The sequence below is a fragment of the Typopeltis vanoorti genome, chromosome 20, assembly GCF_054136105.1.
Source record: "Typopeltis vanoorti isolate ZY-2024b chromosome 20, IOZ_Tvanoo_1.0, whole genome shotgun sequence".
Lineage (NCBI taxonomy): Eukaryota > Metazoa > Arthropoda > Arachnida > Uropygi > Thelyphonidae > Typopeltis > Typopeltis vanoorti.
In genome coordinates, this window is record NC_143568.1 from 102,737,222 (window position 1) to 102,761,655 (window position 24,434).

Below are 24,434 nucleotides of genomic sequence, written 5' to 3' on the forward strand. Positions count from 1 at the left end.
ATGCAGGCACTACACACAGTAAATGAGGATGAAGCAGGAAGCTATTGTTTCTCCTAAAAAGTCCTGATAGTGCCCCCTAGCGACCGTTGGGCTGTCTTTATTTTAAGTTCCTGTGAAGATGGTAATGTGACATTGCCGAAATATAGATTAAAGTTTAATTTAATTTATATCCTGTGTATGTTGTAAATTCCTTAAATTATTTAATAAGCATGTTTAGGCAAGTTAGTTGGGCATGTAAAAAGAAGGTGATCCTGATGCAACACTTTAATTACAGGAATATAGAATGAAAAGAGGAGATAGTGTATGGGAACCAGGAGAGCGAGTTTGTTGAATTTCTGGGGAATAAATATCTTAAGCAGCAGGTGACTGAAACAACTAGAGGCTTTAATGTTTTATATTTGGTGATAACTTCACAAGATATAGTTGTTAATGAGGTGTCGATGCTGCTGGTTGGTGAGAGTGATCATGAGATACTTGTTTAGGAAATGGTGAAAAAAGAAAAGGTTACTGCCAAAAATGGATATATGTGAAAATATAAAGCAGGTGATTATAGGAAGCTCTGTAGTCAGTTAGCATCAGTATGTTGAGTAGATGAGCTGAGTGGAAAGGATGTTGACAATTCATGGAAATTCAGAAGGCAGTATCTGACACAAGCAATGTATAACTGCATAAGGATTAAGTGAGTAAATAGAGTAGGAATGAAACGGATGAACAGTGAAATCGAGCAAGGTGTGTTAGAAAAGAAAATGCTATGGAGGAGATAAAAGACAGTTGGTGGTGATTGGATCCATGCAGAGTAGGAAGTGCAGAGTAGGAAGGTGAAGAGCTTGGTAAAGAAAGAAAAGATACAGAATGAGAGGAGATTGGCTGGTCAGGCTAAGGTTAACTCAACAGAATTTTTCCACTATATGGTAAACAAGAGAAAGAATAATTATGGCAGATAAACACTGGTAGCAGAATAACAGCTGCAAAGAATTATTGAATGAGCACTTTATCAGTGCATATCATACTGATATAAATGATGTGGTGCATTATATAGAAGGGAGGAAAGTATTAGGAGAATTGGAAGTGAAAGAATCAGAGGTTATCAGGTGTTGATTGGGTTAGATTTTAACAAGGCTGTGAGAATGGATGACATATCACCATGTATTCTTAAGTAATGTGCATAACAGTTGGCTGTGCCCTTGACCTGCTTATGTAATGAAAGTCTAGTAGCAGGTAGGGTTCCTATGGATTGGGAAAAAGACAAAATAGTACCACTCCACAAGCATGGTTCTAGGACAGAAATTTCCAATTATAGACTGTTCTGTAACTTCAGTTGTGATCAAGGTGCTGGAGAGATTGGTTAGGAATAGAATTCAGGATTGAGTTTTTATGATGGTTAGCATGGATTTGTAAAGGGTAGGCACTGTTTTAGCAATTTACTTGAATTTTATGATAGGTAACGAGTGTGTTTGTTAAGGAAGAATCATAGACAGTGATATTCTTGGACTTTGCAAAAGCTTTTCATAGATTTTTGTAATAGATTTCACGGTTTGATATGAACACAGACAAAGATAAGAAAATAACTATTTATTAACTTAAAAGCTTATATTTCGCTGGTATTATATCCAGCATCTTCAGAGCACACAACACGAAGTTTGTTACAAATGCAAAACAACCACAATCTGGTATAACAGTGGGGCTAGTAAAAGTAATTGCAGCATGCAACACAAGACTAAAGTCCTAATATGGCACCATCTAGGTTTAAAAAAAAAAAAGTTTTGAAATAGTAGTCCAAATGATAGTCTTAGAAAGTTTGAAAAAATGAAATAAAATAAAAGTAATAAATATTAATTTGGTCTTAAGATGACTGTCTCCCAAATCTTTGGTAGATTTATACAGCCATACTTGTTAAGGTTTGGAGTATGTTTTAAGGCTTCTGTTGATTCTTGGAACGACCTCTCTGACTTGTAGAAGCTTCTGTGCATTACTTTTGTTTCTTTCCAATTGATCCTGTGTGCAGGGGTATCCAAAGCATGGTCTGCCAGACCCAACTTGCCATAGCGAAAGTGTCGGATATATTTTTTGTGTTCACTGAGGTGGATGTCCACAATTCTTCCTGTCTGTCCGTAGTAGGCTTGATGGCAAGAAGGCACTTCATAGACTCCTGGATGTGATAAAGGAGTGCATTTGTCCTTAGGTGAACGGATGAGAGTTGCTAATTTTACATAAGGTTTAAATACTGTGCGTAGTTGGTGTTTGTTAAGCACCCTAGATATCTTTTCAGATGTGCCTTTAATGTATGGGATGGTGATAGTTTTGTTGTAGTCTTCTGTGGTAAGCCACTTACACAAACAATTCTTCCTCTTTTGTTAAAAATTCTACCCACCTAAAAAGTATTTTAGAAAACCACACCTTAAATAGTTCAGACCTAATGGCGAGTTTTGATATCACCTCATTATTCACTAATGTACCACTGATTGAAACACTTAACTTACTAAATTCACAATTTCCCCCAGATATATTTCAGCTATTTAAATTCACAGTACAGGCAGGTTATTTTACTTGGAAAGGGAAAATATACAAAGAATTAGATGGGACAGCTCTATGGGTTTGCCCCTTTCTCCCCCCTTAGCCAATTTCTACATAGAACATCTGGAAAAATTAGCTATCAATAATACAGCCACTCTCAAACCTAGTCTCTGGCTATGCTATGTTGATGATGTGTTTGCTATTTGGACACATGGCCCAGACACATTGAATACATTTTTAGTGCATTTAAAATAGCCAGCACCCTAAAATCCACTTTACAATGGAAATAGAAGCCAATGACTGCCTACCCTTCCTGGATACACTGATCACACGTCTTCCAGAAGTTTCCTTATCATTTTCGGTTTATAGAAAACCCACACATACAGGGAGATGCTTACACAAACAATCACACCATCACCCTTCTCAACAATATGGTATCTTAAAAACACTGACCCATAGAGCTAGAGTAATCTGTTCCAATGACATTGCTCTCACTACTGAACTTTCTCACCTACGACTCACTTTCTTAACCAACAGTTATAATCCCCATAAAATAGATAACATGCTAAAGCTACCCAGAAATCCCCTCTATCTACCACAGAAGACTACAACAAAACTATCACCATCCCATACATTAAAGGCATATCTGAAAAGATATCTAGGGTGCTTAACAAACACCAACTACGCACAGTATTTAAACCTTATGTAAAATTAGCAACTCTCATCCGTTCACCTAAGGACAAATGCACTCCTTTATCACATCCAGGAGTCTATGAAGTGCCTTCTTGCCATCAAGCCTACTACGGACAGACAGGAAGAACTGTGGACATCCACCTCAGTGAACACAAAAAATATATCAGACACTTTCGCTATGGCAAGTTGGGTCTGGCAGACCATGCTTTGGATACCCCTGCACACAGGATCAATTGGAAAGAAACAAAAGTAATGCACAGAAGCTTCTACAAGTCAGAGAGGTCGTTCCTGGAATAAAACAGAAGCCTTAAAACATACTCCAAACCTTAACAAGTATGGCTGTATAAATCTACCAAAGATTTGGGAGGCAGTCATTATAAGACCAAATTAATATTTATTATTTTTATTATATTTAATTTTTCAAACTTTTTGGACTACTATTTCAAAATTTTTTTTTTTTTTTTTTTTTAACCTAGAGATGGCACCATATTAGGACTTTAGTCTTGTGTTGCATGCTGCAATTACTTTTACTAACCCCACTGTTACACCGGATTGTGGTTATTTTGCATTTGTAACAAACTTCGTGTTGTGTGCTCTGAAGATGCTGGATATAATACCAGCGAAATTAGCTTTTAAGTTAATAAATAGTTATTTTCTTATCTTTGTCTGTGTTCATATCAACACAGACAAAGTGTTGATATGAACACAGACAAAGATTATTACATGATAAGTCAATGTACAAGCTGCAGAGGATGGGAATAGATGATATTATTATTATTATTATTATTATTCAGGCCTCCATGGAGTCAAAAGACTCATCGTGGGAGGTCCTTTCTAAGAACATAAAGTCTGCCAAGACTCATCAAGGGGAGGTTCCCCCTAAAAAACACAAAGTCTATCATACCACTCCTTAAACTCATTGACCGTTCTCGCCCTCACCACTATATCAGGCAATGCATTCCACGGCTCAACCACCCTCCATGCAAAGAAACCACTCCTCACCCTCTTGCTCACAGTTTCCTTTCGTAACTTCCAGGGATGGCCTCTTGTCATCACTCCTTCCTGCTGTTCAACCAAGCGAAAGAACTCCCCAGTGTCAACCCTGTAACCACCTCTCAACAGTTTAAAAGTCTCAATCATATCACCTCTCCTTCTTCTATCTGCCAAACTCTGCAGTCCACATTCCCTCAGCCGATTCTCATAACTATCCTTGTACATTCCTGAGACCATCTTTCTCATCCGTCTTTGTATCTTTTCCACAGTTAATTTATCCCCTTCAAATCCTGGGGACCAAATCTGAGAACAATAATGCAAGTGTCGTCTAATCAGAGACTTATACAATGGAATGATAACCCTCTTATCTCTGCAGGTCAGTGTCCTTCTCATAATTGCAGCAATCCTCTGTGTTACCTTCACCACCTTTGCAATATGTCTCCTAAATTTTGGGTTTCTATCAATCATCAACCCCAGATCTCTTGTCTCCCCTACTTCCTCTAAACTCCTTCCATAGAGTATGCAGCATCCCATCGATGTTTCCCAAACCTCAAGACCTTACATTTTGCTGCATTAAACTGACACCCCCATTCATTTGCCCAGCTATCTAGCTTATTCAAATCCTCTTGCAGGGCTACCACATCTGCACTATTACTAATAATCCTTCCCAGCTTCGCATCATCTGCAAACAACTGAATATCCCCTTGCAATCCACTGGCAATGTCATTGATATAAAGGTTAAACAATATAGGTCCTAGTACTGAGCCCTGTGGGACCCCACTTGTAACCTTCTGTCTCCTTGAAACTGCTCCACCATACACAACTCTCTGATACCTATCAGACAGCCAATCCTGAATCCAGTTGACCAATCTGACATCCAGACCCATGTGTTGCAACTTAAATATCAGCTTATCATTTGGAACCCTGTCAAATGCTTTTGCTAAGTCTAAGAAAATTGCAGTATATGCCTTTCCCTCATCTAATGTTCTTGTAACTTTATTATAAAAGGCTAGCATATTGCTAAAACAAGAGTGCCCTTTCACAAATCCATGTTGACTCTCACAGATAACATTACCCTCATCTGCCCAGTGCTGTATACGGTTCCTAACTACTTTCTCCAAGATCTTAACAACTACTGATGACACACAGACTGGTCTATAATTAGACACTTCCAGTCTGTTACCACCCTTATGCAATGGCACTATCTTACCTTCCTTCCATTCCCTGGGCACCTTTGTCGAAGCCAGACTTTCATTGAAAAGCTAGGTTAAAGGCACTGTCAGTTCCCTAGCACATTCTCTCAAAACTCGTGGTGAAATACCATCCAGTCCAAAAGCTTTATTGACATCCAGAGTTCTCAGTATCTGAAACACACTCTCCTACTGTACCTGTAAACCTTGAACCTCCCTATCCATCTAGCATTAAAACTGACTCCTCCAGGATGAAATACTCCAATAAAGTGGTCATTGAACAATTCCACTATGTCCTCTGCATCAGTCACTCTATTCCCATTTTTATCCCACAATATCATTCTTCCACAGTCATTTCTCCTCCTACCGGCCACATAGCTAAAAAATTCCCTAGGGTATTCTTTGAATCTTAGGGTCAATCTCCTCTCATATTCCAGTTTCGCTTTCCTTACCACACTAGTCACTCTTCTGGCCTGTGTCTTATATTCTTCACGCATCCTCTCTTCACCTGTCTCCTTATATCTCTTCCATAGCCTCTTTTTCACATGCAATTCCTGTTTAATATTGTTTGTCATCCACTTTACTCCAAATTGTGTCCTCTTCTTCACTCGTGGTATACAACTTACCATTGCTGCTAACAAATATTCTTTCACAATTTCCCATGCACTAACAATATCCCGGCCTTCCAATTCCTCCCTCCATGAAACTTCCCGAAGTTGACGTCTAAGACTATTATAATCACCTGCATTATAATTCCACATAAGTTCCTTTCTCTTTGATACTCCTGCATGTCTATTCATTTTCCAAGTCAAAACCATATGGTCACTCTCTCCAACTGGTGGGAGAGATGTCATCTCAGTTATTATCAACTCTTCTGATGCTATAACCAAATCTAAAACTCTTGATAGAAATTCCATTCCACTATTGCTACATGCATCTTCCTCTCTCCAATTTATACTACTGTAGTTAAAATCTCCCATAACAATCATTCTTCTTGCACTTGACAAACTTACCTGTCTAAACATCTCCTGGTCCCCATCCTCTGTGCTCCTGGGTCTGTAGCAACACCCCACTAAATATCCTGTCTTGCCTACCTCTACCTCACATCATATGCTCTCAAAATCATTTGTCTCACTTCCTTCCAAATCCTCCACTCTTAGAGGACATAGGTCATAGATGGATTGTGATTTCTCTCTGAACAATACCACGATACCAGCAAGTTGCATATTATTATTATTATTATTATTATTATTTTGACACCTCCAGGGAGTCCAAAGACTCATCGAGGGAGAGTGTGCCGACAGCATCGAACGATTGGTCCCCTTCCAACTACTAACCGCGCTCGAACATACTTAACTGAGCCATTAGTAGCAGAGGCTCTACCAATCGACCAACCTTGATGGAGCAGTGTCTCAAAAAAGGAAGGTAACCAGTGGCATGCTCCAGGGTTCTGTTCTTGGGCCCTGCTGTTTAACTTGTTTGTAAATGATATATCATATGGACTAAGTGGTGAACATCAGTTGTTTCCTGATGATGCAAAGTTGGGGAGAATTATAAGTAACACTGCTGATGTTAATGCCCTTCAGGAAGACTTGAATAGACTTTTGACTTGAAGAAAGGAGTTGGTTGCAATTTTAATATTAATAACTGCAAGGTGTTGCATTTTGGAATGTAAAATATAAGGCTGTGTACTATTTCATTCCTGAAAGTTATGTAAGAGTGTAGTGAAGATGGGTGAAGATGAGGAGTAGTTTTTTACATGGAGAATTGTCAGTGAATGGAATGCATTACCAGAATGTGTTGTTAATACAAAGAGTGTTGAGGATTGTAAGATTATGATCAATATGTTGTCAATTGAATGAACCTCCCACTATTAGTCAATAGACTCCATGGAGAATGCAAAAAATAAATAAATAAATAAGAATAATACGATGTTTCACATCCAACATCAGTTTATACATTTATACAATAAACATTACTAAGTTCAAAATCTAAATTCACTAAGATTTTCTTACCTTAAATTTAATCCTTGAGCTAAGCGAGCATGACGTATATCTAGTCGCCTGAAGGTGTATGTAGGCATACAGTAATCTAGGTCACGATCAAAATCACAATTCCACTGTACAATAATTGCTATTGTACCACCCTAAAAATAATAAAATGTAAAAAACTTTCTAAAATCCTTTTGAGACATGCATTTCCCTTCCCAACATCTTAAATATACAGATGGGAATGAATTTTTTGTCATTATTATTTACCATCTCCATGGAGTTGCAAGTTTCACTGTGGGAGATTCACCGTGTGTGTGTATGTGTGTTTTCCCTCAACTCAGTAGTTGGTGGGATAGCAATGTTGCTTTTACTATGGAATTATATGAATCAGTGTCTTTCCAACTAAACTCAAAACCAGCTACAATGGTGCAAAGTTTGCCTCAAACCAGGGGTCTTCAATCCATGGTCCGTGGAGCTCTTTGCTGTGGCCTGCCGACCATTTTGAAAAAATAACTACTTAACATTAAAAAGCGATTAAATAACAAATAATTTCAATGAAGCCCGGGGCCACTAAGCTATGCTGCGGTATTTAGAATTGTAAGATGCTTTCCAGATTCACTGGGAACGCTGTGCATTTGATAATTTACATAAAATCCTATAAAAATAAATATTAAATAGACATGCTTCTTCAGCCATCTACCAGTGCCAAGCAGTACTTACGTACTAGTACTAACGTCGCAGGTAGATGGCTGAAACAGTAGTTCATTCGAGTGCACTGTCTAGTGCCTTCCAGATACATCTCGAAGGTTCTTGATACTTCGTTATTTTCATATAAATACAAGAGGATCTCATCCATAGTCAGTCAGTCAGTCGTGAACAGTGTGATATTCGTGCATAAGCGCAGGCAGGTTCATCGTGTCAGCCATAGAGTATTGTGGTTTTATATTGTCAGACTTTTTTCATTAGTGTGAGACATATTCAGTGGATAATAACTGTTACGCGGCCATTTTGGATCATTTTTTGGGTTCACCTTCCATCACTATGGCGTCTATGAGTAAAAAGCGTAAATTGAGTGATTCTTGTTTGGTTTTTAATGAAAAGCAGACCAATTTGTACTTTTTTTTGACGATTGACGATAAGCCAGTATGTTGAATTTGTCATGAGTCAGCATCAGTATCAAAAGAATACAATATAAATCAACACCATGAGACAAAGCATGAGTCCAATTATGATCACCTTCAAGGCAGTGGCATAGCTGGAGCTGTTGCTACCCAGGGCAGTCCCTGAGTTTGCCGCCCCTATCAATACACACCAAAAATACTACAAAAAGTCAAAATGACGTATAGGGAAATAAATTAAAACACTATGTTTATTTTTGAAGTAAAAATTTAATTTCAACATTCAAAAATGTTATTTTTCTTGCTTTTCTATTAGCAAAATCATCGATGACATTGCCGAAGTCTATTTCATAGTAATGTAGGTAATTCTTAATCAAATTTTATTTAGAAAAACTCTTCTCACAACTAGCAACACTTACAGCAATTGTGAGGAAAATTTGCAGTAGTATTACAATATTTGGAACTGAGTTCTCGAGACTGTATTTTAGAATTAACTGCAAAAGTTCAAAAAGGTTCAGTGCCGCCCGGGGCGGACCACCTCCTCCGCTTCTGACCCCTCCAGCCAAGTTCTGAAACATTTCCCCTGCATCAATCCTATAAAACCCTTTAAGCAACTTAAAAGCTTCTATCATATTCCTTTTTTTTCTCCTATCAACCAATTTCTGCAATCAGATACTCTCATATATCTCAATCTATCCTCATAGGAAACATTGCACAGACAACTCACCATCTTGGTTGCTTGCCTCTGAATCTTCTCCATCACGTCTTCATCCCCAAGAAACCCAGGAGAGCAAACCTGCACACTGTAATTCAGGTGTGGATGTATCAAGGCCTTAAAGAGGAATAACAACTTCCTTATCTCAACATGTTAGTGTGTTCTTCAATAGCCAAGTAATCTTATGGGATACCTTAGCAACATGTCCTCTAAACTTTAACTCTGTCTACTACCAGCCCTAAATCTCTAGCTTCCTCTATTTCATGATGTACAGTGCCATCAATGTGATAAGTGTAATCTGTGTATATCAAAATGCATAACTTGACATTTTTCCACATTAAACTGACACCCATTATCTTTTTCCCATACTGACAACCTATTTAAATCATCCTGCAAGCTCTTCAACATCGCCTTAATTAACTATTACTCTGTCTAATTTCGCATCATCATCAGCAAACAACTGAATATTTCCTTGAAGGTTATTTCCTATATCATTTATGTACAAATTAAACACCAATAGTTCCAGCACTGAACCTTGTGGCACACCACTAGGTTTCTGCCTCTCCATATACCACTTTTTGATATCTGTCTAGCAGCCATGCTCTTATCTACTTAATCAGTGTCATATTCATCCCCATTTGTTTTAATTTGCATAACAGAGTTCCAATTGGTATTCTGTCAAATGCCTTTGCAAAAATCCAGCAGAATCGCCATATAGCCATTTCCTTTATAATAATAGAAGGGGACAATACACTGCATGTTTCCTTCTATTATATTATCATAGTATTAAAAGATAGTATCTGTACCATATGTTGGCAATGCAACATGAAAATCAGCCCAAATATTAAAATCAGTCACCATCAGAAGAGCCTTCAAACCAGTTTACAGCTTATGAAGCTTTCTCCATTTAAGTAGATATTTGAGTAACAAGATGCAGTTGCTTCTCAGCCCATTTATAGCCCAACTACAGATCCTACAGGTCACTTTTTTCCCCATTATTCTGCCAGCCTCTCTTCTCTAAGTTAGTTTCCTCATCAAGCATTCCCAGTGAATACAACTTCCCTATTTAAAAAGAACATTCATTTTCTCTTAACCTCTCCCCACTCATGACACTAATATGCTAAGGTTTTGCGACCTCTTGTGTAGAACTGATATAAAAATAAAATGCATAAATCACTGACAAAATACATGGAATTCACACAAATTCCATCCTTATCTTTCAAATATGATTTTACACTTAGTGAGATTGAACTGACAACCCATGCATGAAGAGAATCTATCTATGTCTTCACATAGGATTACATCAGCCTTACTCCTAAACTTTACATCATCTGCAAACAACCACATATCCCCAATTAAACCTCTCTCAATATCATACCTGTATAAATTAAATAATAATGGTCCCAAAGCAGACTACTGTGACACACTGTTAGTGAACTTCCCCCCCCTTTCCCCATAATAGCTGATATATCTATTCTCCTTCTCCCTATATTTATATCATTTATTCCTAATTTTTTTCACTCTTCTGATTCCAATTCACAAATTACCTAATTTCAAGTTGCAAGCACTTCATTTAATTTCTCAACTTTGCAATGGTGCATTCCAAAAGAGTTTCTTTCAATATGTGGCCAGTAGAAGAAAGCATGATTATGGAAGGGCAATATTTGTTGGTGAAAATGTTAGAATGATAATCACTGGAGGATATAGTTAAGATATTAAATGAGCATTTCGTAAAGGTATTTGGTCATTGTAAATGCAACATCATACAGAACTTGGATAGAGCAAGGAGGAGGAGGCACTAATGGTGAGTGAGTAGGAGATATATGAGGAAATGAGGAAATTTAATGTTAATAAGGCTGTATGGTTTGATGATATATCACTGCATGTTATGAAGGAATGTTCCAGGGAGTTAATAGCTCTGATGTACTTGTTTAACATTAGTCATACACTGAGCCAAGTTACAAAAGAGAGGAAAGATGGCAAAACTGTTCTGCTTTGTAAGGGAAGTGGCAGGACTAAGGCTTTGAATTATTGACCAGTCTGTGTATCTGGATATGTGGTTAAATTATTGTAGAAGTTAGTGAGTACTAAGTTTCAGAATTGGGTTGACAACAACAGCATTCTCTTTGATGAAGAGCATGGGGTTTGCTAAAGGAAGCTTGTGTTTTAGCAATCTACAACAAGGTCACAAATTCATTGGACAAAGAACATGCATATAGAGTAGTATATTTAGATTTTGTGCAGACCTTTGATAGACTGCCACAATACAAGCTGGCAAGTAAATTGGAAAGGATGGGGATGCATATCAGATTAGTGTGCTAGATTGCAGACTGGATGTGTGATAAGTTTCAACAAGTTATGTATGAGAAAGCAATATCTCAGAAGAGGAAAGTTACCAGTTGCATGCCTAATGATCTGTTTTGGTATTGTTGCTCTTTAACTTATATGCAAATGATACTGGGAAAGCTGTGAATGGTAATATGCAGTTTGCAAGAGGACTTGAATAGACCAGGTGAATGGGAAAGTGAATGATATTATTAGTTCAATGTCACAAAATGCAAGGATTTGTAATTCAGGAAGCAAAGGTGGGATGGAAAGTATACTAGTGGGAGTATCTCAGAAGAGATATTCCCACTAGTATACTTTCTTGAGGAGATAAGGAATCTGGGGGATGATGGTGGATAAGGACCTAAAGTTTAGGATGACACTGCTAAAATTGAGGACAGTACAACATGTTATTGCAATGATGCAGAGGATACTGTGTAGAAATAAAGAGATTATGTTCCAGATGACCACATGGGGTCACTTAGTTTTCAAAAAAGATGGCAATATACTGGAAAAGACCAGAGATAATGACTAAAGCAGAATGTCGAGCATGAACAAGATTGAGAAAATGCATTTGCAGAGTCTAATAGATAAGAAGAAGCAGAGAAGAGGATTGAGACAAATAAGTTAGTAAGGAGTTATTATTAGATTAAATAAAGTGTATGAGGTTTTTACAGAATGAAGGGAAACAGGGGCAAACAAGAGGCCATCCCCAGAAGCTGAATAAAGAGGTTGTGAGCAGTGGGATGAGGAGTAAGTTTTTTTTGCATGGAGAATGGTCAGTAATTGGAATGTATTGCTGGAGACCATGGTGAGGGCAGTGGTGAATGCAATTTGGCATGGTATGATGAGTTGTGTGTTAGAGTGAGACCTCTCTCAATAAGTCGTTTGACTCCACAGAGGGATGATGATAATAGCAATAAAATTTATATCTGATTCCATTAAAAAGCAAATGCTGAGGAGAGGGACAGAGTTGAGTAATAACTAAATAATATTAAGCCTATAGAAGTTATTGGAAAAGTTGAGGATATATAAAATTGCAGAGTTTGTTAAACTGGTAGAAGGTGATTTTATTGGATTAATATGGAGGTAAATTAGATTTTCATTAGATAAATCATTGTCTAATGTATTCAACACTAGTGATTTTGGATGATGCAGTATAAAAATATAATATAAAAAATTTGTAGGGCAGAAAACCAAAAGAAATGTTATAGACGTATCACAAAAACAGATTAGATATATGATAAAAGACATTGACAAAGGATGCACCAACAGAAGTTGTACCATAAAAACTAATTAGCTATGTGATAAATGACAGTGACAAAGAATGTGCAAATGAGTGTTGAAAAGTAGAAGGACAGAGCTAAATAAAGAGGAGAATGGATTGAAAAAGTGAAAGCAAAGCAGATTATCAGAGAGTGGAGAAGAAAAAAAAAAAGAATTATGAATGAGAATGACAAAGCAGAAGTGGAGAACGAAATGGCTTGTTTATGCCATTCATACATCTGATAAAACATAAGCTCAAGAAAATAGAGAAAAAGAAGGATGAAATACAAAAGAAGGGCAGAGAGTATGAAATAGCATTAAAGTGTGAGAAAGGAGATAGCATGATATAACAATACCATTTTTAGTGGTGTACTCAATGAATGCATGATGAAACTGTTTTCAATGGTGTACCACAATATGAATGATGCTACAGTACACTAAAATGCTGAGAGCAAAAGAAAGAGAGGTTTAAAAAACAGATGTCTTTTGGTAGATGTAAAACAATAATATTAGATCTATAACAAAGTGTCAGTCCATCAGACAAAAGATGAGAGATAGATTGGAGGGAGGAAAGGAGGCTATGGCAAGATAAAAGTAGAATTTATACACTTACTAAGCAATAAGTAACTGAAATAATAGCATGTTATGGAGGGACAAGAAGTTTAAGAATGCTAGATCTGGTAACAGGATCAGAAGATGTGTCATAACCAAGTTACACACTGCCTCCAATTAGGGAGAGTGACCTTTGTAGCCAAGTTCTGGGAGGTTACTAAACATGAAAAAATCTGTCAAGAAAGGGTTTCTGTTGAACTATAAAACTGGTAATTATGAGAGACTTAGGAGGCATCTTAGTGCAGTACAATGACTTGAGAATCTACAAGAAAAATGTCAGGGATTGTTTCAGAGAAGCAGTCAGACTGCATAATGACAGTCAGTAGGATAAACCAAGTGGTGGTTCAGTGGATGAGTAGGGATATAAAGCAAGAGCTGCAAAAAAAAAAAAAAAAAAAAAAAAAAAAAAAAGAAAAACATTATATAGAAAGAATATAAAGAAAAAGGTGATCAGAATACTCATGAGCTATAAAGTGCAGGTAAGAAGGGTGACTTGGTGTGAAAGGCAGAATCAGATTATGAGAGAAAATTAGCTAAGGGCCAAAGTAAATCCAAAAGAGTTTTTTTTTTGTCATGCAGTAAGTAAGAGGAAGAATGATTACAGAAGGTTGACTTTAATTGATGATGATGGCAGAAAGGTGACAGAAGCAAAAAATAAATAAAAAAATAGTTGAGTTGCTGAGTGATCATTTTGCAAAGATGTTTGATCCAAGTGGAGATTTTGCAGTTGCTGATGTGACAAAGATGCATGTCAAAATTCAGGTGGATGAAAAGGGGGTGCTCAGTGTATTGAAATATATCAATGTGAATACAGCAGTGGGAATGGATGTGGTATGTTGGTGTGTGTATGTGTGTGTGTGTGTGTGTGTGTGTGTGTGTGTGTGTGTGTGTGTGTGTGCTATGCAAATGTGCAAGAGAATTGGCAGTGTCTCTGATGAAGTTGTTTAATCTAAGTCTCGGTTCTGGCAAGGTTTTCCTAGGGAGTGGAAAAAAGGTAAGTTTGTTCATGACTTATTTTTTAACGGTATTAACATTTTTTTTTTGTTAGAGGGCGCGAAAAATAGGACTTTAGATCTTTTGTCCATTGCAATTGTATTGTTTCACTCACTCATTCTTGCGTGTACAAGTGTGGTGTGCTCTGATGATGCTGATTTGAAATTCAGCAAAATATAAGCAGTTAATAAAACATCTCTTTGGTAAAATTGTTTGGTGTTGTTAATACCATTAAAAAATAAGTCATGAATAACCATCAACACCTAAGCTTAGATAGGTAAGTTTTTCCCCTTACATAAACGTGTCTATAAGACAGAAGTAGCAAATTACAGACCAATTAATATCTCAGGAGTGGTGGTGCAAATATTGGAAAAGCTGGTGCGAGGTAAAATCCAGCAGTGGGTGTATAAGAATATGATACACTATGGTGGCCAGCATGGCTTTGTAAGAGGTAGATCCTGCCTCAGTAATTCACATTTTATTATAGAGTGACAGCAGAATTATTATTATTATTATTATTATTATTATGCGACACCTCCAAGGAGTTCAAAGACTCATTGAGGGAGGGTACCTATTCTACAACTCTCTGTCTCCACCAACTACATCAACACCATCTACCACCCACCATCTAGCATTTCCACAGACAATCACAAACATCCATGCCCACAGCGGGTTTCAAACCCGCAGCCTTTTGGCTGGCAAGCGGATATCGAAATGGCTAAACCATGACAGTACTAGACTTTGCAGAGGCATCTGACAGAATACTGCATGGAAAACTATTACAAAAGATGAAGCAAATGGGAATGGATATGATGTTGGTAGTGTGAATAGGGGTGGCTGATGAACACCAGAGAATAGTATATGGTGAAATGGAATCTAGGAGAATGATTGTGACTAGTGGAATACCTCAGTGTTCTGTACCAGGGCCATTATTCTTTATTTAAGAGAAGATATTCAGTTGTTTGCTGATGATGAAAAACTGTAAAGGGCAATAGTTGATAATGGTGACATAGTTATCCTGCAGAATGATTTAAATAAATTGGCATTGTTGACAAAGGATAATGATTATCAATTCAGTTTTTTCAAAATGTAAGGTTATGCACTTTGGGTTGAGAAGGTTAGATACTATGTATCACATAGCATCTAACCTTTTCAGGGGATATTGTAAACGTTCATAAAAGGATTATTGAATGTTGAAAAAATACTAACGAGTAAAGATATGGAGGTTATTGTTCCTCTTTATAAGGATATGATTCGGCTGCATCCTGACTACTGCTGTACATAGATTTGGTCAATTAGGTTGGGACTAGGAGTGGGGGAGAGGATTCAGAGACAAGTGACTAAGATAGTGACAGGTCTGTGGAAGATGTGGGTTGCAAAGTTTGAATGATAGACAGAAAAGAGGGGCATGAAAGAAACTTATAAATTATTAAAGGGGTTCTATAAGATCAACACAAAGGGAATTTTTCTTTTTGTGTTGATCATACCTCTTTATCATACCTCTTCTTGAACGAGTTTAAGGAGAGGTATGATAGGTAGTGTGTGTACAAAGGTTGGTGTGGATCTATGATAGCTATATAATAATAATAAAACCTTACTCTAAGTTATCTGAATTATCAACAGCATTCACCATGTGCTGGCACAGACATATAAAGCTTTTAAAAAGATATAGACAAAATCTAAGAAAATAAAATGGTTTTCTAAAATTTGCTGCATGCCCACAAACTTCTGTTGGTGCCAAAAATTGCATGTGTGCCACTGATAATGCTATCACTGCCAAAGAGGATGCATATAAAATATACTCAATTGTCATTTGTAAACTTGTTCACTAATGTCAGTGATATCAGGAACATGGATGCTGTATTTGTGAACACAGTGATTATATTAGGAACAGGATGCATGAAATATAGTATTTTCAGAAAAGACAAAGGAGAGGTATGTTGATAATGATGGCAAAGGAAATGAATTCTACATAGTGATCCAGAATGAGAATAGCATTGATAACTTGGGAGACAGGAAGCTTACAAGTACAGTAGTAAACAAATTAATCAGAACATTCACATTTTAAAGAAATTTTTAATTTTGCAAGAAAATAAGTACAAAAATTAAACTCCAACTTACCTAATAAAGAACCTGTGTAGCTCAGTGGATGTGCCATTTACACACCACAGCACTTGACCGCACGAAGGAAGACTTCGTTTTTTTGAATCTAGTCAGTGACTAGAGGAAATTTTTCTCTAGTCGCTGACTAGCCTTTTTTTTTAATTGGTTCTCGAGTTAGTCGATCTCTGGCATGGGCAAGCAGATTTTTTCTCCCAGAAACTTGGGGTTTTCGTCCCATAAACTCAAGAAAATTGACCGCCGAACCCACACTATTTCAGACATTAAATATATTGTATTAGGGACCACGAGACAGCAGCACATGTTGAGCTGCCTCTTCACTGCCTGCTGCTTAATTAGTGATAGCCTTGGGCAGGCTATCTCTGATTGGCTACCAGTGGAGATTGAACTGCCCACTCAGTCTCCAAAAGTTAGATAGGGCTAAAATGGCCTCACCTACTCCCTATATGGGAATAAAAAGGCATTAGCTGATTTTTTTTGTTTTTTACTTACCTAATAATTTATGTGATTCTCTGATCATATGATCTAATAATTTTTATGTGATCCTCTGTTCTCTGTTCCTAATAAGTTCATTAATTTGCTTAAACATGGACTCTATCAACATAGAACACATTTTTCTTATTTCTACATCTTTTATAATGGATTGTATTAAGTTATCCATTGTATCACAATTTAATTTTCTAAGTCTCTTTTTCACTATAACCCACAATTTTCTATTGAGTTAATGTCAGGAGAGTTACCTGGCCACTGAAGCAATTGGATGTTGTGATTTTTGGGGAACTCTTTCACTTTTTTGAAGTGTGGCATGGAGCGAGATCCTGTTGGAAGATGACTTCTTTGTCTTTCTGAATCTGTGGGACCACTCTTTTCTCCAATATTATTATGTATTGGTCAATTTTCATCATACCGTCAACAGGCACAAGTGATCCTGGACTGTAATGTGTAAAGCAACCCCAGAACATCTTTTTAGCTGGGTGTTTAGGAACTTCTTGAAAGTGGGTGGGAGAAGTCTTTTCAGCTGATGATGTGCCAACATAGGGTACTTGCTCTCCTTGAACAAAGAAATAGCTGTTATCTGATAATATGACCTTCCACTCCTGAACCGTTCAATTTTTGCCCATCGGAGTCTCTTTTTCTGCATAGTCTTCATCAACAGTTGTTTCTTTTTTGGTCTGTGGGCAGTCCTTCCTGCTTCCAACAATCTTTGATGGACTGTCATGTCAGAAACATTAATCCAACTAGCTTCCATGTCTCAATTTAAGTCTACAGTAGACAATCTGGGATTAATTTTGATTTTTCTAACTAGTAAATGATCTTGATTAAGTGTAGTTTCCTTTTTTTCCTACATTTTCTTTTCTATCAGAAAAAAAGATACTTCCTTTCTTTTAGGCTTGCATGGTGATCCAAGTACATTTTTGAAAATTATGGAGAAAACTACTGTGTTTGAGTAAAACTTTAGTTTAATATAACTAAACTCTACATTCGATGTTTAGACCTTTATATCAAGGTCATCTTCTGGAGCATATGCACTATATACAGAGAACAAGCTACACTACAATCTATCTGGTTTGTTAAAGTTACTGACCAACCATTACAATAATTGTTGGCCTGACCTCTAGTGAAAAAAAAAAAAAAAAAATAGAATAGAATATACATCACCGATACAGTCCTATTATTAATATTATCTGTTGGTTGTAGAATTACATTGGGCACAACAACAAGTCTATGTATATATATATTTGCCACGATGAGGTAGAATGCTGCATTGTCAAGTCAAAAGAAATCACCTTGGACCCTCTTCATATGAACAATAATCTCAACTATAATTTGCTTGACTCTTTCAGCTCTACTATCAGATACTGGAGATCGTGTGGTTCCACACACGCACAAGTGTACAACAATAGAACTTTCACACGGACTATAGCTCAGGTTCATAATAACTGTAATTTAGTCGAATATTATAGCTTTGGAGTGCTTCAATGTTTTTTTCAGTGTCTTTTATTTGCTTTCTATGTTCTTAACGCCTGATGAAGTCAATCCCGACGAAACATGTTGCGTTTTCAAATAAATCTCAATTTGTTATAATTCTTGGATTTTTAGTCAGTTTATATTAAAATGAATATATATATATATATGTTAAAGATACCAAGCTATTTTAAACCTGGTTTTACTCCATTTCCCAACAGACAAGTAAGAATAGTGATCAGAGCTTATCCACCTTTTACCATGAGTTGCCTTGGTCTTGCACTACGTGTAGGATCACCTAGACTTGCAATACTTGCAGGCGCAAACTTGACTTACTTGTCTGTTTGCTTACTTGGGAAATGGAGTAAATCCAGGTTTAAAATAGCTTGGTATCTTTAACATTTATTATACCCAAGGTAAAATACTTTCTACATCTATCTCTCCTCCTGAGATTTTTATTTAATAAGGTCAAAACACCATATGGTAACTTGTTCTGGTAAAATATTTATAAGCTCTGTATTACTAAAATCTTGGTATTTCTAGCCTGGCTCCCACTGATGAGACCCCGATAGGGGTTGGAACTGATGGGGGCTGGCCTTGAGAGGCTCTGCTTGGGGATAGGTTTTTGCCTGTCTCTGAGTAGGGCCACCGCTGAGATTATGGCCCTGGCTGGTGGTGGGGTAAGCCTGCCACTGGGTAGAGCCAACGCTGAGAAGTTCTTCTCGGTGACGGGGTGAGCCTGTCACTGGGTGGAACAACGCTGAGTTGGACGGTCTTTTGGCCATTATGGAGTGATCTAGGGATCGTCCTAATTTTTAGAGAGGTCTTTACTTAAATACACCTCAATAAAGGTGGAAACCGGTCTGGGTAGTGACCCCTTGCCTTTAATACATAGCATCATACATCTCCTCCAGGAGAGAGACATGCTTCGCATTAAGGGTAAATATTAAGAATAGTGATCAGAGCTTATCCACCTTTTACCATGAGTTGCCTTGGTCTTGCACTACGTGTGGGATCACCTAGACTTGCAATATTTGCAGGTGCAAACTTGACGTACTTGTCTGTTTGCTTACTTGGGAAATGGAGTAAAACCAGGTTTAAAATAGCTTGGTATCTTTAACATTTATTATACCCAAGGTAAATTACTTTCTACATGTATATATATATATATATATATATATATATATTAGGGTTACTAAGCCATTTTATAAACTTAGTTATTTTACTCCTAATCCCAAGTATGCAAACAATTAAGTTTGCACCTGAAACATGTACTATCTTTAGACTTGAACTTTGTTTCAGGCACAAACTTAATTGTTTGCATACTTGGGATTAGGAGTAAAATAACTAAGTTTATAAAATGGCTTAGTAACCCTAATATACATTACCCAATTGTAAAAAAAACCCAATTGTAAAAAAAACTATATATTTATATACATATATTTACAATATGATTATACATGTACATTCCAACCAGTTGGTATGGAATGGTTTCTAATACTAGCTAGAAGTTGGCTAGAGGCCTGACTTATGCTGGATCTTATGTATTATGTGGGCTGAATGTGTGCCATCCAGATTCTTGGAATGTTCATATCGCCATTGTTGTTGATATTTGGGTGGTTTATTAGAATTTCGCAGGCCTCCTTAAATTTCCTTTCATACCAGGTTTTTGTATGATGTAAAGAGTGGGTGCTTTTCCAGTCAATTTGGTGTAAGGTGTTGAGCGCCAAGAAATTAGCATCGACACTCAAGGAGTTGGTAGGTCATTCCTCTTCCTACATAAAGAACATACAACACTTTATAAACAAAATTAAAAACATAACACTCGACAAAGACGACTTATTAGTCAGTTTTGATGTTTCTGTCCTTTTCACAAATGTCCCCATCAATGACACAATTCTCTTACTACAGAACAAATTTCCGCCTGACATTACGGCCCTCTTTGCCCACGTACTACAGTCCGGTTACTTCGTGTGGCAAAACAAATTTTACCTACAAAAAGAAGGCACATCAATGGGCTCACCACTATCCCCCCCCCCCAATCGCTAACTTTTACATGGAAACTTTTGAGGAAAGGGCTCTTGATTCTGCCACTCTAAAACCTACTATATGGCTTAGATACATTGACAATGTGTTCACTATCTGGCCGCATGGGCGGCAAACGTTAAACACATTCCTTAGCCCCCTGAACAAACAACATGAACGCATACAATTTACCATCGAAATTGAAAATCAGAACTTTCCTAGACACACGTCTAGGAAAGTTCACACGTCTTCCCTCAGGCAGTCTATCCTTCATGGTCTACCAAAAACGAACACACATGGGTCAATACATACATGCTAATTCATACCACCACCCATCACAAAAATATGGTCATTAACACCCTTATAAACAGGGCCTTAACAATTTGCTCTAACCAGCAAGTCCTGAAGCAAGAACTTAAAATCATCAACAACACATTCATAAATAATGGCTATCAATAAAATACTCCATAAAACATCAACAAAAAAGAATCTAGATTACAGTAAAACCATAGCCATCCCATACATTAAAGGGTTATCGGAAAAAATCAACAGAATCCTACACCAATATAACCTCAATGCCACCTACTAAACTTAAAACCATATTCAACTCCTCTAAGGATCCTCTCCTCCCCTTGGCACATCCTGGAGTCTATTGCATCCCCTGCACCTGTAACTTACCATATATTGGTGAAACAGGACGTATAATCCCTATACATAAGAAAGAACACATAAGACACATTAAATATAACTATTTTGGTGAAGCAGGCCTCTCAGATCAAGTGCTCAACACCTTACACCAAATCGACTGGAAAAGCATCCACTCTTTACACCATACAAAAACCTGATATGAAAGGAAATTTAAGGAAGCCTGCAAAATTCTGATAAACCACCCAAATATCAACAACAATGGTGGCATGAACATTCCAAGAATTTGGATGGCACTCATTCAGCCTACATAATACATAAGTCAGGACTCTAGCCAACTTCTAGTTAGTATTAGAAACCATTCCATACCAACTGGTTGGAATGTACATGTATAATCATATTGTAAATATATGTGTGTATATATATATATATATACACACATAGACTTGTTGTTGTTCCCAATGTAATTCTACAACCAACAGATAATATTAATAATAGGACTCTAGCATTGATGTATATTCTATTTTTTTTTTTTTTCACTAGAGGTCAGGCCAACAATTGTTGTAATGGTTGGTCAGTAACTTTAACAAACCAGATAGATTGTAGTGTAGTTTGTTCTCTGTATATAGTGCATATGCTGCAGAAGATGATCTTGATATAAAGGTCGAAACGTTGAATGTAAAGTTTAGTTATATTAAACTAAAGTTTTACTTAAACATGGTAGTTGTCTCCATAATTTTCAAAAATGTAAAAGGTATTTCCCTAAACCTCTTTAAAATCGCATTAACAGTACCCAAACCAACACCACACTCATTGGTAATTTGTCTTTGAGTCATGGATATGTGCTGAGAAAAAGTACATATTTCTGAATGCTTTCTTGGAGATGTATCCATTTTATAGCTACACAAAATTAATAAAACACTACGAATGTTGTCGACTTGTTTACACTGTTAAAAATGCACAACACTATTAATAAACATAGTAGAGACAGTTAAAACATGCAGCACTCAACCAAAATAGTGAACTAAAAAAAAACCAAAAATAGTAAACTGAAACTAAAACCAAACCGAAACCAAAAACTGGATGAAATTCAGCTTGTTCAAATTAATTTGTTCACTACTGTATGAGGTTGCCAATGAACAGGAATAATTTTCAAGATGCTTCAAAATCATTCCTATTCTATATATTGCATGTTGGATATATGGTGAAGTTCCAGCCTGTACAACACTTCTTGCAGAACCAAAGCTGAAATCAGGGACAAAAATTTAAAGTTGAATATGCAAGAAAGATTTCTTATCAACATGAATTGCTTCCTTGATATGTTCAATGCAAATGTTTGAATCAGAAGACTGAAACAATAATACAACCATGGAAAATGTAGAAGTCATAAGAGAGTATTGAGAATTGCTATAAATGCTATGAGAATCCCTTGGCATTCTCATAGCATTTATAGCATCAAGCAGCCATAAATGAAATAATAATAATCATAATTATTATTATTATTATCATGTAACTCCTATAGGGAGTCCAAAGACTCATTGAGGATGGGCACCTCCTCTACAACTCTCTGTGTCCACCACTCCACCAACTGCAACTACCTTCATCATGTACACCAAAGGCATCTACTACCCACCATCACTAGCATTTTCACAGACAATCATAAACATCCATGCCCACAGCGGGATTCGAACCCACAGCTTTTTGGCTGGAGAGCAGATACGCTAACCACTCGGCCAACCAGGCCTGCATAATATTGCATCGCATTGGTGAGAATGACTATGCAACTCTGATCTAAAATACGATCAATTCAGACCCCTGATAAGTAAGGTAGTGATTTGATGCAATGCAATGAAAAATCATCTATCTACTAAAAGAAGTTGTAGCTAGTAAGTTTAGGTTTAAGAAGTGTGATAGTTTTCAACATTGATTTGCAAAACATCTCATTTCACATTATTTTCTTAATGTGTTTGACTGAACAACCTACAGTTAACTAAGCTTCATATAAACCAAATTATTATTATTATTATCACAGGTTGGTTTATCTAACCTGCACACTCTGATCTGTCAGTGCATCTATCTCTGGTCAGCTTGCCCAGTTTATGAGATAACAAACCAGTTTCTCGGGAGTAAACTGTGCCACTTCCATTTGGGAGTGGCTAACTCATTTTCAGTTGTAAAACCCTCACAGAAGGTTCTTCATGTCTTAGATAGGATTAAAACAAAAATCTTCCAAAGGACATTGTCACTATCAAATGAGCTATTCAATATGCAATATAATATATGCATTATCAAAATTAAAATCTTACCTTAATTGCCATTTCCTCATAATTTTCACCAGCCAATTTAACTATATCGCCCAAAACAAAAATTGGACACGCAGGATCATTTTTAGGATGATAAATACAATTCTCTAAATAGTTATGATTCTTCTGAAGGATGTTTCGTCTGCAGGATAAAAAAATTGATAGCATTTTGATGGTATTATATATTGTCTCAATAAAATGGAATAAACACAACAGTTAGTTACAAAACATTATTATTATTATTAAAATCTGATTTCCATGGAGTCCAAGGATTCATTGAGGGAGGTCCATACTCTCTCGTGCAAAAAAATATCAAACCATGAATTAGAAACTCATTCACAGTTTCCACACTCACCACACTCTCAGGCAATGCATTCCACTCACCAATCACTCTCCATGAAGAAAGCATGCTTCTCACTCCCTGCTTACACCTTCCTTATACAGCTTCCAGGGTTAGCCTCTTGTTTTACTCTTGTCTCCCTGTACTCATGAAAAATCTCCACATTAATCTGATAACAATCTATGACAAATTTATATGTCTCAATCATATCATCTCTCCATCTTATTCACAAGGCTCTGCAACTTACATTCCCACAATCTCTTCTGTCTGACAATTTCATAGACATGACACTGACTTACTTAACCTTCTCTGGATCCTCTCCGATACATCCATATCCTTTGAAAACCAGGTGATCAAATCTATGCACAATAGTCCTGATCAAAGCCTTATACAAAGGAACCAAAATCTCTTTGCTTCTGCATGTCAATATCCTCTTCATTATTGCCATAATTTGTTGGAATGTTCTTACAATTTTAGCAATGTTACCCATAAATTTCAAGTCACTGTCTGCCATCACTGCCAGATCTCTCATCTCTTCCACCCTCCTTCAAAATCTTCTCATTAATTGTATACTCTGCATCCTCATCTTGCCTACAAAATTTCAAGGCCTTGCATTTTGCAACAT

The 24,434-nt window shown here is 36.8% G+C and overlaps 1 protein-coding gene across 5 annotated transcripts in view; it reads right to left on the reverse strand.

Moving 5' to 3' along the window:
- The window catches only part of LOC150095730 (P2X purinoceptor 4-like), a 173,643-nt gene that overhangs the window by 42,484 nt on the left and 106,725 nt on the right, over positions 1 to 24,434 (reverse strand). For all 5 annotated transcript variants that reach the window (XM_090410355.1, XM_090410353.1, XM_090410354.1 and 2 more), the window contains 2 exons: positions 23,473 to 23,611; positions 7,406 to 7,536 (listed from right to left, as the gene is read on the reverse strand). In XM_090410355.1, coding sequence (XP_090266481.1) covers positions 7,406 to 7,536; positions 23,473 to 23,611 — 270 coding nt within the window. The remainder of the gene's footprint in view (positions 1 to 7,405; positions 7,537 to 23,472; positions 23,612 to 24,434) is intronic.